General features: G+C 37.4%; 3 protein-coding genes across 4 annotated transcripts; 2 read left to right on the top strand and 1 right to left on the bottom strand.

Moving 5' to 3' along the window:
* Positions 1-203: 203 nt before the first annotated feature.
* Positions 204-3,682, top strand: LOC101163608 (uncharacterized). Its single transcript, XM_078935462.1, has 8 exons — positions 204-316; positions 664-780; positions 1,249-1,349; positions 2,514-2,542; positions 2,620-2,695; positions 2,791-2,925; positions 3,033-3,127; positions 3,239-3,682. The coding sequence occupies exons 1-8, from the start codon at positions 204-206 to the stop codon at positions 3,584-3,586; spliced, it is 1,014 nt and encodes a 337-aa protein (XP_078791588.1). The 3' UTR covers positions 3,587-3,682.
* Positions 3,683-4,005: 323 nt separating this feature from the next.
* On the bottom strand, positions 4,006-8,210 carry sf3a2 (splicing factor 3a, subunit 2). Of its 2 annotated transcripts, none has more exons than XM_011486708.3 (8): positions 8,077-8,210; positions 6,493-6,751; positions 6,343-6,389; positions 6,016-6,125; positions 5,874-5,923; positions 4,722-4,862; positions 4,578-4,646; positions 4,006-4,486 (listed from the first exon to the last, which is right to left on the bottom strand). In XM_011486708.3, exons 2-8 carry the CDS (start codon positions 6,688-6,690, stop codon positions 4,229-4,231), a joined length of 873 nt encoding a protein of 290 aa, XP_011485010.1. In that variant the 5' UTR covers positions 6,691-6,751; positions 8,077-8,210; the 3' UTR covers positions 4,006-4,228. The 2 variants fall into 2 exon arrangements, with proteins under 2 accessions (XP_011485010.1, XP_004079236.1); XM_004079188.5 differs by lacking the exon at positions 8,077-8,210 and adding an exon at positions 7,528-7,661.
* On the top strand, positions 8,055-12,761 carry plekhj1 (pleckstrin homology domain containing, family J member 1). The gene is made up of 6 exons (XM_011486707.4): positions 8,055-8,190; positions 8,366-8,433; positions 8,541-8,607; positions 9,040-9,130; positions 10,651-10,714; positions 11,708-12,761. Exons 1-6 carry the CDS (start codon positions 8,097-8,099, stop codon positions 11,798-11,800), a joined length of 477 nt encoding a protein of 158 aa, XP_011485009.2. The 5' UTR covers positions 8,055-8,096; the 3' UTR covers positions 11,801-12,761.
* Positions 12,762-13,849: the final 1,088 nt, after the last annotated feature.

Here is a 13,849-nt window from a genome sequence, read left to right on the forward strand (position 1 = left end):
TCCCATTAATGCATCTGGTTATTTAGCCTCTTGTTAGCAGCTTCCATGTTTGCTTCAAGTTTTCAGAATTCGTAAAGTATTAGAAAATTTGCGAAATAGCTGAGGATGAGAAAACTAGAGAAGAGGAAACACAGAAATATCTCTGTGAAGACAAAGTAGTGTGGTCAGTTTGGTGGTATCTGGTGAGCTCAAAATAAAGAAAGATGTCAGCTCCTCAGCTCATCTGCATGATGGCTGGAGTGTTTGGCAGACCTCAAACATTCAAACCTGGCAGGCTTTCCGTTGCAGGACTCAAAAACAACAGCACCCTCTACTGGTGGACTCTCTACCAACACCCACAGAGCTTCAAACAAACCAATCAGACCCAAAAGGATTTTTGAACAAAACTTTCTAATTGTTGTACTGTTCTAGCTATAAATATAAACGTTTTTTGTTTTTGTTTTTTTTTTTGGGGGGGGGGGGGGGGATTAAGAACTGCTTAATAATGCATTTATTTTGAAAAAAAACGTTTTATTTTCACTCCACATTGAACGTACCTTTATTTTTTTTTAAAGCATTTTTTTTACCTCTTCTTCATGTCGTGGACTCTGACATTTGTTCATGAAGGCCAGCTCAGTCAACGCCTCTCACTGACTGACACCCTTTTGTTTTTTCCTTCTTCAGCAGCTGTGCTTGGCTGTCAGACAGCCCACTGAATGACGGAGCTCCCATCTCTGCGGAGGAACAACTGATCCCCGTCAAAGGTTCCCCAACGCTGACCAGGAGTGCTCATATGTCAAGGCAGGTAGGTCATTCTTTATATCAGGGTCAAAGGTCAGTCTTCATCTGCCGGTATTCAATGGCACTGAATATCCTAAGACATTTTGTATGATTTGATAGGAATCCATCTTTCTTTGTAGTGACATTGTCTCGTCTATTTACAGGGCTGCAAGGACACTAGCTCAGTTTCCATTTAAAAATGTCATGTGAGACGCCAGGGCGACACAGCATTCTTCTGTAAATGTGAAGGTCAGGAAACTGTCTGGCCTTTATTCTAAAAGTGGAGAATTTAACCTTTTGCTTCAAACAATCTGTGCAGCCAAACTGAATGTAAATGAGAAACAATATTTTGATGTGTTCTATCCTTTTACAACTTAAATTATTGTAAAGAAAAAGCAAAACCCTTTCTTCCCATGTGTGTTACAGGTACACACCAATAATCTGAAAAACAAACATAATTCATTTTTTAAATGTCTTAATTTTTCCCAGACGAGGAATGGAAGAAAGCTACGAAACATTTGAGGAGGAGTTGGGGCCATCGAGAGCAGAGCCTCCTCCACAGAAGCCTGTTCGACAGATCCGCAGACCAGGTGGTGAAAAACACAAGCAGACACTAAATCTGTGATGCCTGTGGACAGATATCTTCATCAACTGCATTTGTCATATCAGTGAATTATAGATTCTCAAAAGCGATGGCACAAGGAGCCGCATGACAGATGAGCTCTGCAGCAGTGATAATGAACCACAAGCAGTTCTCCATTTCACATGCTGTTAAATAAAGACTATGGGGAACACTGATACAGTTCATTTGTCTTAAGGTGTTTTTAAAAAAAATGGTTATAATCGCTTATTTCTATTATAAGAACACATAAGTTTCATTTGAGCAAAAAGCTGTTTGTTTCGTACTTTTGTGGCCAAATAAACCTCCAAAAGTCATTTTAGTCTGTAGCAAACAATGACGTAGGTTTTCTCAAGTTCAGAAAATACCATGTATACAATTACATTTTTAAAAAAAGGTGTAGCGTGAATAAGTGATGACTCTGATCCAGAAGACAATGTTACAAAGTTGTCAGTGAATTATTGCTTTATTAGAGTATCTCTAGATCAGGGGTCTGCAGCCTGAGACTTTCGGCTCAGATGCGGCTCTTTTACCCTAATATTGAGGCTAAAGAAAAATAAAATTGTACTTTTTTAAGAGTAAGGGTTACTAAATTAGCAGATTTAATTTAGATCAGTTAATACTTTTATGGCTGAGGTGCAGCTAGAAGTAAGCTGTAGAAAAAAGTATGATGACCTTAAAAAAGAGATCTAATAGATCAAGAGATAATGCTATTTTTTTCTTCTGTTTAAAACCATAGTAGGATTACAATCATTCGGATGATTCTGTTGGGCACAGGAAGTCTTATTTTGAAAGGAAGTTAGACAAGCTTCTGTTGAAAGTTTAAAAATTCAAATACACAATTTGAGAAAATGCTAGTTTCTCTTTATATTTCTGTTATTATTCAAACCAAAAGAGAAATTTTATTCAAGTTATTATAAAGCAATGAAATGAATGCAAAGCCGTTTATTTTCCTAAAAGGCAAAATAAAACTTTGTGGCTCCTTCTAGGTTTTGATAAGTAAGAAACAGACCAATATGGCTCTTTTACGGTTAGAGTTTGCAGACGCCTGCTCTAGATAATCAGTTGCAGACATTCAATATTTATCAAACTGTCCTCCATAAATAAACCTAACCAGATCTCATTATTGTTTCAGAAATGTATGCCCCAAGAAAAATCAGAGAGGTCAGCAGCAAAACAGCGAAAATAAAATGTATTGAGGTTCCATCTTTTGGGTCTAAAACGATGCTGTTCTCCTGCAGGACACAATGCCGGTTTCACAGCAGCTGAGATCGGAACCCAAGATTTTAACCAAAGAGCCCAGTTTCTCCACAACAGGTTGAGATTTTCCACCCCTTTCTAGGGTCTTGATGGATGTGGACATTTAAAGCACAGCAGCAGTAACCTCGGCCCGTCGTCTCTTCCTTCCTCAGCATCCCTGCACAAAAGCGTATCCATCCAAAACCTTGCTCAGGTAGAAACGCCGTGGGAGAGCGTCACGCTCAACCGCTGCCTGTTTGTGGCCATCACCATTCTGGTGCTTACATCAGGCTTCCACAGACTTAGTGGCAAGTGGAGAAGAAAACATACCTGTTTTTAATGAGTTCAAACCCAAAAACAAATAACCAAAAAAACAACCACAGTTTTAACTAAATTTGGGATATTTAACCCACAGAAACTCTTCGTGGTCAGAGACCAGTTGATGAGGAAGAGGATGGACTCATGAGGAGACCGTTGAAAATGTTACACAACAGAGGGCAGCCTCTACAGGTGAACTCGTGATTTTACTTCTTTCAAACTTTAAAGTATCTTTTAAATTAGAGAATAATTGATGAAATTATTCAAAAAATCTGAAGTCTCAATTCATCTTTCTCCATGTAGCCAGAGAAATCTCTGTGGGAAGTCATGCTTTGGTGGCTGCCTGACCTTGACGATGATGCAGAGGACAATGGGATCAGAAGAGGAAGATCAAAGACAGGAGGCGTTACACAAACAGCAAGAACCCACAGAAACAGGCAATTTGCTGGCAAAAAACTCCTAAAGCAAAGAGATGGAAAACTAAAGGAAAGGAGAACCAGGAAAAGGATGAACAAAGAAATCAAAGACGAGGAAACGGAGAAAACGGCCGACATGAAAAGAGAAACAACTGAGGAAAGGGAGGAAGAGACGGTTCCTAAGAAAAACAAGAGCTCCACAGTAAAGAAGGAAAAGAAACAAATAAAAGAATAAAACAAGAATTAAGGCAGCAACAAGTTTCCTTACCCATGCATTAAGAAATGGCGGGAAAGATCATAATGTAATTAAAGCCACCGTTATCAATTCAAATATGATTTTTCTTTGAAGTTTTATGAATCAGTTTCTTTGAGGTTAGGTTTTGTAAATAAAATGGAAAAAAAGAATTATCTACTAAAAACTGGTTCAATGTCAACACTAAATCATGAACAAATATCACAAACTTTAGATATTTGTTATAAATGATTGATTTAATTTAAGAAATCTATTTTAGGAAATTTCGTGCTTCATAGTTTTCATAAAGCTAAACATTCTTTAGAAATCGTTTAAGAAAGTGTCAAAAATTGCCAAAAAAATATTAAAAATAACAGCTCAGTTTTTTTAGGAGTCAGTTTTTCAAAAAACACAAGAAGATGTTTACGTTTTTCAGATTTTCTGGTCAATTTAATTACAAAAACGCACAAGATGCAACTTCCATCGTAGCATAAAATCCTAACAAAACAAACGTTTTCAGGGCATAAAAGCCTCCACATCCCCCCCCAAATAATAGATACTTGTAATGGGAAAATAAATCCTCCAAATGGTCAAATGAAACTGGAAAAGGTCAGGACATCGACATCAGCACCACTAGCATCCTGATCAGGATAATGTGAGGCCCTCTGGAGGGGGCGGTCTCATCGGCATGGGAGGCATGGGCATCTGATGCGGCATTGGCGGAGGGCCTGAAGCCCCGGGTGGAAGAGGAGGAACCGACATCCCTCCAGGTGGAGGAGGCATATTGTCACCTGGTTGGCGAGGTCCGCTCATTAGAGGAGGGGGGTGTTTCATACCAGGAGGTAGTAGATTACCTGACTGAGAAATGGCTTTCTCCATTTTAAAGTGGAATTGCAAGAAGAACTGAAAAAAGTTGAAGAAAAAATAAAAAACAAAACATTAATGCAAATACTTTCTCTGGTGCAAGATTGGATTAGTAACAACTTATTAGTACCTGTTTAGTCTCCTTGTTCCAATGGGTCCAGAAGCGGGTTTCTGCTTTATCAATCTCCCTGCTGGGTACCTAACAGAGAACATCTTTAAATGTTAAATCATCATACACATTAAGAACAATGCGTAACTTACAGATCTAACTTGCCTTGAACGCAATTGTTTCATATGGCTCTGCAGCAAAAAGCAGGTACTGCCAGCGGCGATCAGGCGGCTCAATGCGCTGTTCATAAGCAGACATGAAACGGTGCCGGGGTCCAATTCCCTCAGCAATTTCTGGATAATCAATCTTAATAAAAGACAAAATAGAAAACATTTATTACACAAATAAGTCACTTTGTTGACTAAATGTCTTTGTTGAACTGTATTAAATAGCCTTTAGTGTAGGTATTGACATTTTACATCCATTAAAATCCCCAAGATATGCCTGTGTTATTATAGTAAAAGAGAAATATATATAAAACACACATTAATTAAAGAAACAAAAAAATAAAAAACAACATCTCAAGACATAGACAAAGTCAACGTAGCACTACAGTCCTGTTTACCAATTAGTTCCTGTATAAAAACGTACATTTAAATAACATACTTTACACGCAGAGACATTAAAGCAAGAATCGGAAAAGCGGCCGCAGTATTCAAGATGCTTAGACCTATCTGGTCATCCCAGCACATCACCCAGGCAACAAAGCTCAGAATTTTCAATACAAACGTAAAATCTGTGCTGTTATACGCATGCGAAACATGGCGCACGACCAAATCCGCAATCCATAGACTCCAAACCTTCGTCAATAGATGTCTCAGGACCATCACTAGAATCAGATGGCAAGACAGAGTCACGAACGAATGCCTTTGGAAGTTAACCAAACAGGAGCCAGTGGAGAATCAAATCAAAAGGAGAAAGTGGGGATGGCTCGGACACACGCTCCGAAAACCACAAAACAGTATCACTCGCCAAGCGCTAAAGTGGAACCCACAAGGCAAAAGAAATCCAGGACGGCCCAAAACAACATGGCAGAGAACAACGGCGGCGGAAGCCAAAGCTCTTGGATTATCATGGGGCCAGATAGAAACCGCAGCCCAGGACAGGAGAGGCTGGAGAGACCTAGTAGACTCCCTATGCCCCGACAGGGGTGAAGAGGATTAATGATGAGGATGACTTTACACGCAGCCCAACGTTAATCAGCAGTTTAAAAAAATTAAAATAACAGGTCACTGTCATCTTAGCTGTAACTCATCATAAAATAATTTGTCCTTTGAAGATTTTGTAAAGTTCCTCTGACTTCCCCTCAGGACTGACCTGGAATAGTAGGGACTGCTGGCCGATCTCTGGGTCCCTCTGTTTGGTCACTAGAAAGACCAAAAACATGTTTACCATACAACCATAAGAACAACATGCAGTTTCACCCAAACAAGATATACAAGAGAGATTATAAGCAAACCTTTATAGCCTGGTCGACCAATTTTGACAAACTTCTTGACCTCAACTTTCAGTTTTGCTGGAGCTGGTTGTGCAGGAGATTCTTTTGCCTCCTTGGCTGCTCTTCGTGCCCTGAAATATAGTACAAATAGTTAAATATGTGATGACTAAAAGAAACATCTTCAGCGGTTTTTTAAACACAATGATTCGATACATGACCTAACAAAAAACATTTAAATGGCTTTAGTTAAAGCATTCCAGTTAAATGAATTGTGTCACATCTTTCCCCCCAAAGATATTATGAAAACACAACTTAAGCTATGCTAAAATAAAGATGAAATGAACTTACAAGTTAGTCTGATGTTTCTTTCCTTGTGTGTGAGCCAAGTAGCTTCCCTGTAAAACAGTAGAGGGCAGAGCATTTTTTTAAATAGGAGTCAAAACAAACCAAAAAAACAACTTTATGCATATTTTTTTATTTCCAAATGTATATTCTAACCTCATTGTTGTGAAGGGTCAGACAAAGTTTGCACTCATATGATCCTAAGTGATTTTTCATAAAGTAGGGATCTTTATTGATATCAATAGTCTCCAGGGCCAGCTGACGCAACCGCTCCCGCCTGTCACGGTTACTTTCAGAGGCAGAGGCCACCCCGCCGCTGCCGGTCTTCCCTCCGGCTCGATGCTGGAAATCCATCTCTGTGAGGTGGACTCAGTCACAAGGTAAGAAAACAGGAATCCTGTTGATCTCTTCTTATCTGGATAGAAAACATGTTTTTGTCAACTCATGATTAATACTACAAGTAAGCATTCTATTGCTTTGTTAACGCAAGTCAAAAGACAGAAATTGAATTTGCGAAAAGGGTTATTACTTCTTGAGCTCAAACTTTTTCTCCACAAAAAAAAAACAACTTTATATAAAAAATTGACAATCAATACATAGCATCTCAACTGACTGAATAAAAAAGGGGCCAAATGAAGAAAGTAATAAATAAAATAAATTAATGGGGGGGGGGGCAATTGCAGAGCATAGTTAAGGTTTCACAAACTTAAACGGGGAGAAAATAGCATCACGAATTATTTAAATCTTATTTTTGAAACTATTTAAGGCCTTAAAAAATATTACTTGAGCACACATCTGTAGCCAACAAAACGTCCTCGAGTCGACCAATTGTAATTGAGTATTTTTGTGGGTGCAAGAGAAACCCATAAACAACGCAGCAATGTCAAATAATATTCATAAATGAAAAAAAAAATCCGTAATAGTTTCATCATTTTAACAACCCAGTTTTAACTCGTCACCGAATAAGCATGTAGCAATTAAATAGCATTACTAGCTAGCTAAAGACAACATTGTGAAAATGCTAAGCTAACCGGTAGCGACTTATAAAGAGCATCTAAAGCTCAACAAATCAAATTTTAGCGGAAAACAAAGAAAAAACGTATAAAATGATCAATGTTTAGCTTTGCGAGTAACTATATATTCAGCATAAATTATAAACAACGTTTCAAACAATCCGCTAAACACACTTACCAGTTTGCTAACGAGGGCACTACGCAAGCGTTTGTTCGCACTGAGCATGCGCCAAATCATTTCCCGAGTTTGTCAACCGTTAAAAAATGATGCCCCCATCTGGACTGGAGCGGGTGTTTGCCCTTGTATTTACTTATTTTTTTCCCCTCTTTAAAACTCAGAATCATAACGGAACGATCGTTAAAATGTTGAATTGTTACTAACTTCAAGTGATTTGTTAAATATAGACTTTAAAACATTTTTGACCCTCGTTTGTTCCTGTACTCGTTGATCCCCGTGTATGGGAGTGTCGGTGCAGAGAGAGAAAGCAGCCGATGCGTCCGTTTGTAAAGAAGGAGAAGTGTTACAATTGACCGCAGAAATGACCAGTTATTCCTCGACACTTTTCGAATACATTAGATAGCGAGCCGACTAATTCCACGACAAACTGTCGCTTAACACGTCGTAAAGTTGTTACGCAACTCAACGATGTTTTTAGTCAGGAAAGCGGAGCAGTAACAGACTGAAGTCCACCCCGCCCGCCTGCCTGCCTGTCCGGGTTGAATGTACCTGCTTCCACCGGGACTGGGATGCGTTTTAACGAAAAGGAGATGGTCTCTTTGAGCCGCCAGCCTTCGGAGATGGCAGCCGAATTAGGAATGCGGGGACCCAAAAAAGGAGACGGTAACGCCGGAGCGCTGATATTTATCAGTGACGCAAATGAATAGTTCCTACTTTGTATTTATTATAGGCCTCAATCTCTGACCGAATTATTTAAAAAGATGGATTATAATTACATATTCTCTTTTAGCGATGGACATAGCATAACTGATAATATTATTATTATTATTGGATGCAGTTGTCAAGAGGAGACTAGTAAAACTCGTCGTTAACTTCCTGTTTTACTTTCGGATAGATGAAGAGGAGGTGAGAGATGATTTCTTATTTCACCACATTTTTAAGTGTTTTGTATTATTTATATATACTTTTTTTTAAGTTGAGGTTCCAGTTTTTTGCTTTTTTATTTTTTTTAGCCAATTGGAGCTTTGCTGTTGGAGCAGTGTCGAGTGGAGAAGGAGGACAAACAGACTTTCTCCATTGGTGAGTGAGTCACTATTACTTGCAATACTTTCACTCCAACAAAACAGTTACTGCTTTGCTAAGTAGGGTTGTCTAATATAATTTCTTTAAATTTTCAGTACAAATTCAATTTTTTTTAATCACATTTTTAATGTTACAATACACAAGGACATTAATTATTTCTTTTTATTCGGTTTATACATATAATCTATCTTGGAAAATCTGGTTTTGGAATGTACATTTTAAAGGTAAATTTGTATGATATTAAATCATTAAGTTATGAATCAATTCAATTCAGTATTTTGAAAGAGAAACACAAGCTTGCGGTTCAGTGAATGAGACCATAAATATTGTCTGACTTTTTTTTCTTTCTCTAAAATATACAGCTGAATTAATGTTTATAACATTTATTTTAATTGCAGTATATGCTTCTGATATTTTCTCTGCTGACAGCGTTTCTAGATGAAGCAGAGAGGAAATATGTGTTTGAATGTGACTCTGAAGACCAATGTAAGGAATGGATAGATGCTATTATCAAAGCCAGGTACGTTTTTTTAATCACTTTTATTAACAAACACATTGCCATTTTTTATGGAGTTATGAAACATAATTTGTAATAATGTAATTCAGCGGGAAAAAACAAAAATAGTTTCATTTATAAATACATCTTTTTTAAAGCCTCTGCTTAGTGTGTTGATCCAGTTTTTATCTTAAAGGAGTACAAATCACAGTCAATCTTGAGAAAAATAAAAGTGCAATAATACCATTTATCTGTGGTACTTGGAGTTTCCAGTAAACAGTGAATTGTCCTCATTTGAAAGACCTGCTGATGTGGTGCTGCTTTTCGCCTCTTATCTTCCAAATTACGTCCTCCAACAATACGGTCACAGGAAGTCACGTGTGGCCAAGATAAAAAACAAAACAAAAGCATCTTTACAACTTTGCAAATTTTATCTGACCAATTTGCAAGCTATTACTAGCAGCTCATATAGGTTTAGTTATAGTAACAGTAGCTGTTCAAGCTTAAAGTTTAAGTTAATTTACAGTATTAGCTCTGTTTTTATTAGTCTGGAGTTTGTTTGACCCATTTGGATAAATCCAGATAGTTAGTCCAATCAAACCACATTTCACATAAAAAAAACCACAGAGAACTTGAGAATGCCATGCTTAGTCTGCATTTTTTTTTGTAGTCTTTTTGCATGTATTCTTTAAAAAGTGCTACCAATGATGCAATTTTAAAGCAACAAACTCAAATAAACAAATATTCGCTCCATGACAATATCACAAACTATTTTAGTTTCATTGCAACTGAACTTCATGTTTGTTTTAGTTGTTATGCAGAATAGTGAGTAAGGTATGGCAGCATAAATGACCTTTCCCCTAAATAACCATAAAACTGATTTATTCAAGGCAATATTTTCTTTTCAGAAGTACAGCGGTCTAAGTAAAATTGGATAGAAGATGGATAATTTTTAGAAAGATAGGACTATGTGTCATTGATATTGGTTCTAAAAAAAAGAATTCATGCTTTTTTAATGTAACATATCAAAAACAAAGTTGCAAACAGTTCTTTCAAGCAATTTAGGACCATGAAGAATTTTTGGCATGAAATTGTTCACCAGGTTGTAGAAACATTAAATCCAAGAAAATGACATTTGTGTAAAGTCTAAAAGAAGAAGATATAAAAAATGAATGCCTCAAAATGGTAAAACAGATACGTTAAATGTGCTTTGAAATAATTCTTCTAGTACGATTCTTGGTGTGAAGCAGCAACATTTTCTCAGTGTTGACATTTACCATTTAGGATGAAGACAGCATTGATTTCCCAAAGCATCGTGCAGCAGCAGAGAGTATGTGCTGATTCCAATAAACCAGTGCAATGATCAGCGTGTTGAGAAAAAGCAAACACTGGCTTAGATTGATTGGAAAAACAGATGGTCTCAGAATAAACTTGACATTCAAATCAAACATGTCTAAATGCTGGAGCTCTGGTCTTTACTTTTAGTGGATGAAGATGAATTTTTTTCTCTATGTTCGATTCATTGATTGTCAAATCTCTTGCAGCTATGAGTTCATGAGGAAGAACCTGATATTCTATCGAACTGAAATCCACAGACTCACAGGAAAGGTGAGACCTTCCACCATCACACAGATCAATACTTCTATTCATTGATTTACCACAAAAGAAAGTAAATACATATTTATATAAAACTTAAACCTGCTCTCTTTAAGGTAAAGAAAGTGAAATTCAAAATACACCAATAATTGCTAAGCTATTCTCCTACCTTCTACACACCCCTCCCTCTGTGATCAATTACCTGATAGATCGGATTGACTATCAACTATAAACTAAAGATCATTAAAGAATTTAAAAAAAAAGTAGGCACCTTAAATATGTTTCAAAAGATTTCTCTTAGAGAATATACTTTAAGCTACAGAGAATGTGATCTATAGACTTTTTTAAAAGCACATTCACTGTATTTGATTGTATTTATTAATATGCTTAAAAATTCGTACTTTTACTGCTGTAAAAATAGATGTATGTGATTTTTTTTTTGATTTTTTTGAAATAAAAATAAAATATTTTATAATAAATTGCATTTGTTTTGGGAGCTGCTCATAAAAAGTGTGGAAAATTCACATAAAAAAGAGCAAGAATAATAGGAAAATACAATCTAATTGGGAGACGTATGAAACAAAACATAATGTAGCTGCTGGATGAAGCTGTTGCTGTGGGCAGGACTGATCTTCTTTAGTGCTGTTAGAGAGCTGAAAAGAGGTTAGAGTCAAGGGAGTTCATTCTTTCAACAGAAGGGAGTGCGGTTTTGTTTACCATTTTTAATGAAAGCCTTCCATAAAGGACTCCTTTATGATTCCCTGACGGAAGTGAAGGTAAATGTCACGACAGTGCAGACTTTGTCTGATATTTAAACCTTTTTTCTGCTTTAGTTTAGAGACAAAAGTCTCAAAAGTGGAGCTTGTGAAACATAAATACAACCCAGCCTTCATGGGCGAATAGACAACAGTCCCATGAAGTGCTAAATTAGCTTTTTTGTGTAATTTTATACTACTGCTGGGGTAAGAGAGAGCTGTCTCTGAACTTTGCCTGCTTTCTCCACAGGACCCTTTGGAGCAGTACGGTATATCTGATGAAGCTCGCTTCCAAGTCAGCAATGGTCTGCAAGCTTTGCCCAGAGAAACCTCCACACTGTAGACCAGAAAGCTGTGTAAACCCTGCTGTAGTTCAGTCAGCCATTCCGGCATTAATTTACTGGTTTGAAAAACCACTGCCTTTCTGTTTACACAGTACTGCGCTGCTCTGTGTGGTTTGGGGACTTCTGTGTCCCTGTCAGTAATTACTGCCGGGACAGATCTTTCTAAATCTCTGTTTTCATGAGAAACTTCAATGCCATTTCAAGGGAAAAACTCAGTCCCCTGCCTCTTGAGTTAGAAGTACAATACGTTTTCTTTTCCATTTGCTCTTCTCCACATTCAGATAATACAATGAAATGTTTGGATTATTGTTTTATTCTGTGATTTCTTCTGTAAATTTGAGTGAGTGTATGAAGCTTAAGTCCAGGACACAGGAATATCAGATGCAAGTAAATTCTTTTGGAGAGTTTTCATCTGTATTGATTTAGACTGCAAGAATTGATTGTCCTGCTGTACTGAGCCACATGTTTGCCCACTTTTTTTGTAAAAATGAGGATTACTAGCTGTGTCGGAACGCATTTACCATGTAAAGCTACACTTTTGCACGTTAGCGGGTGTTAGGGGATGTTTTTTTTTTTTTATCACAAAAGTATTTACTGACTTGAACCTTTTAAAAAAATGTTTCTAAGTGAATCTGATTCTCGATGTAAGCTGTTGAACCACATAGGGAAATAAATGCAGATTCTTGAGTGGATTTCTTCAAAATAACATCAATATCTGGAAGGTGTTAGCAAAATTGTTAAATTTCTTTCACTCAGCCATATTACCATGTAGGGCATTGCTGTAATATTTAACTGTCTTTTTAATTTTTTTGATTAGTCAAGAAAACATCGGCTTACTTGATGGGATCCTTAAGTATTTGTTGTAACCTTTGCAGAAAGAAATGTTTAGCTAGATTTTGCTCTTAGTACACTTGTTTCACTTCCGCCTTTTTATACCAATAAAGCAATTTGAAAAATGAATGGATTCCATCCAGTCAAAAATGTACTCAAGCTTCATCCAGAAGTTGCTTTTTCTCTTCTTGAAAAGGTCGTGGATGTCAAGCCTGTTGTTCAAGGGATTCATACTCCTCCATTACCTTCACATCTTCCATGATGGATTTAGGGCATGACATGTTGCTGCAGCTGTTAAAAAAACGTAATCCCCTCCTTTTGTCCCCCCCTTTTCAATATCAGATGGTTGTTTCTAAAACATGTCACCGGGTTGTCTATCGGTTTTCTGTTTTCAGTCCTTAAAACATTAATCTCTGCATCGTCCTCGCTCACACCACCTTCATGTCCTCCTTGATTACAGCCATGAACCTCCTCTTTGGTCTTCCACTCTTTCCTGGTAGCTCGAACGTCATCATCCTTAAATGGATATCCTTTTACCCTGTAATCACATGTATGACCCTCACCTTGTGTTGCATGTACTTCTGGCACATGACTCACCAAGTACCTTCCCACAGGTCTGCCTGATTACTTTAGCTGTCCGGTCATCTAGGACAACCCGATCTCCCAAAGGATGTGCTGTATCATTCTCCTTGCCCTATTTTATTTATTTTTTTCATCTACATCATCACAAAAAACCTTGACTTGTCCCCAATTTATGAGTTTTACTGTCTTTCCACTTGGTCCTTTGATCACACAGGATATCATTCTTTCCGTCATTTCAACCACATAAGACAACCTAACAAACTGGTTTGTTAGTCAGCTTGTCTTTAATCCAGGCTATTGTGGAGGCATACATCAGTGTCTTCTGGACTCTGTTACCCAATAAAACAGGCTGAACAGTGTCAAACACATAAGGGAAATCAAATAAATGGATTTTTACAGTGTTGCCCGCTATATCGAGAGGACAAAGGATTTGTAGAAGCAGATGTAAGTGAAAGCATCATCATCTTCAGTCCTGTGAGAATAATCTAGCTTTTTTTGCTTTCTTAGCTGGAACTAGTGCATCATCAAAGGCTTTCATAAAGTGGGGTGTTAGGGTAACAGGGTCAGCTATTCAATCCACCAAACAAGTTGTATTTCGTCTAATACATTGTTTTCGGAAAATAAAGACATTGGTC

This window comes from Oryzias latipes, chromosome 17 (assembly GCF_053564925.1).
Source record: "Oryzias latipes strain Hd-rR chromosome 17, Olatipes_Hd-rR_3.1".
In the NCBI taxonomy this organism is placed as follows: Eukaryota; Metazoa; Chordata; class Actinopteri; order Beloniformes; family Adrianichthyidae; genus Oryzias; species Oryzias latipes.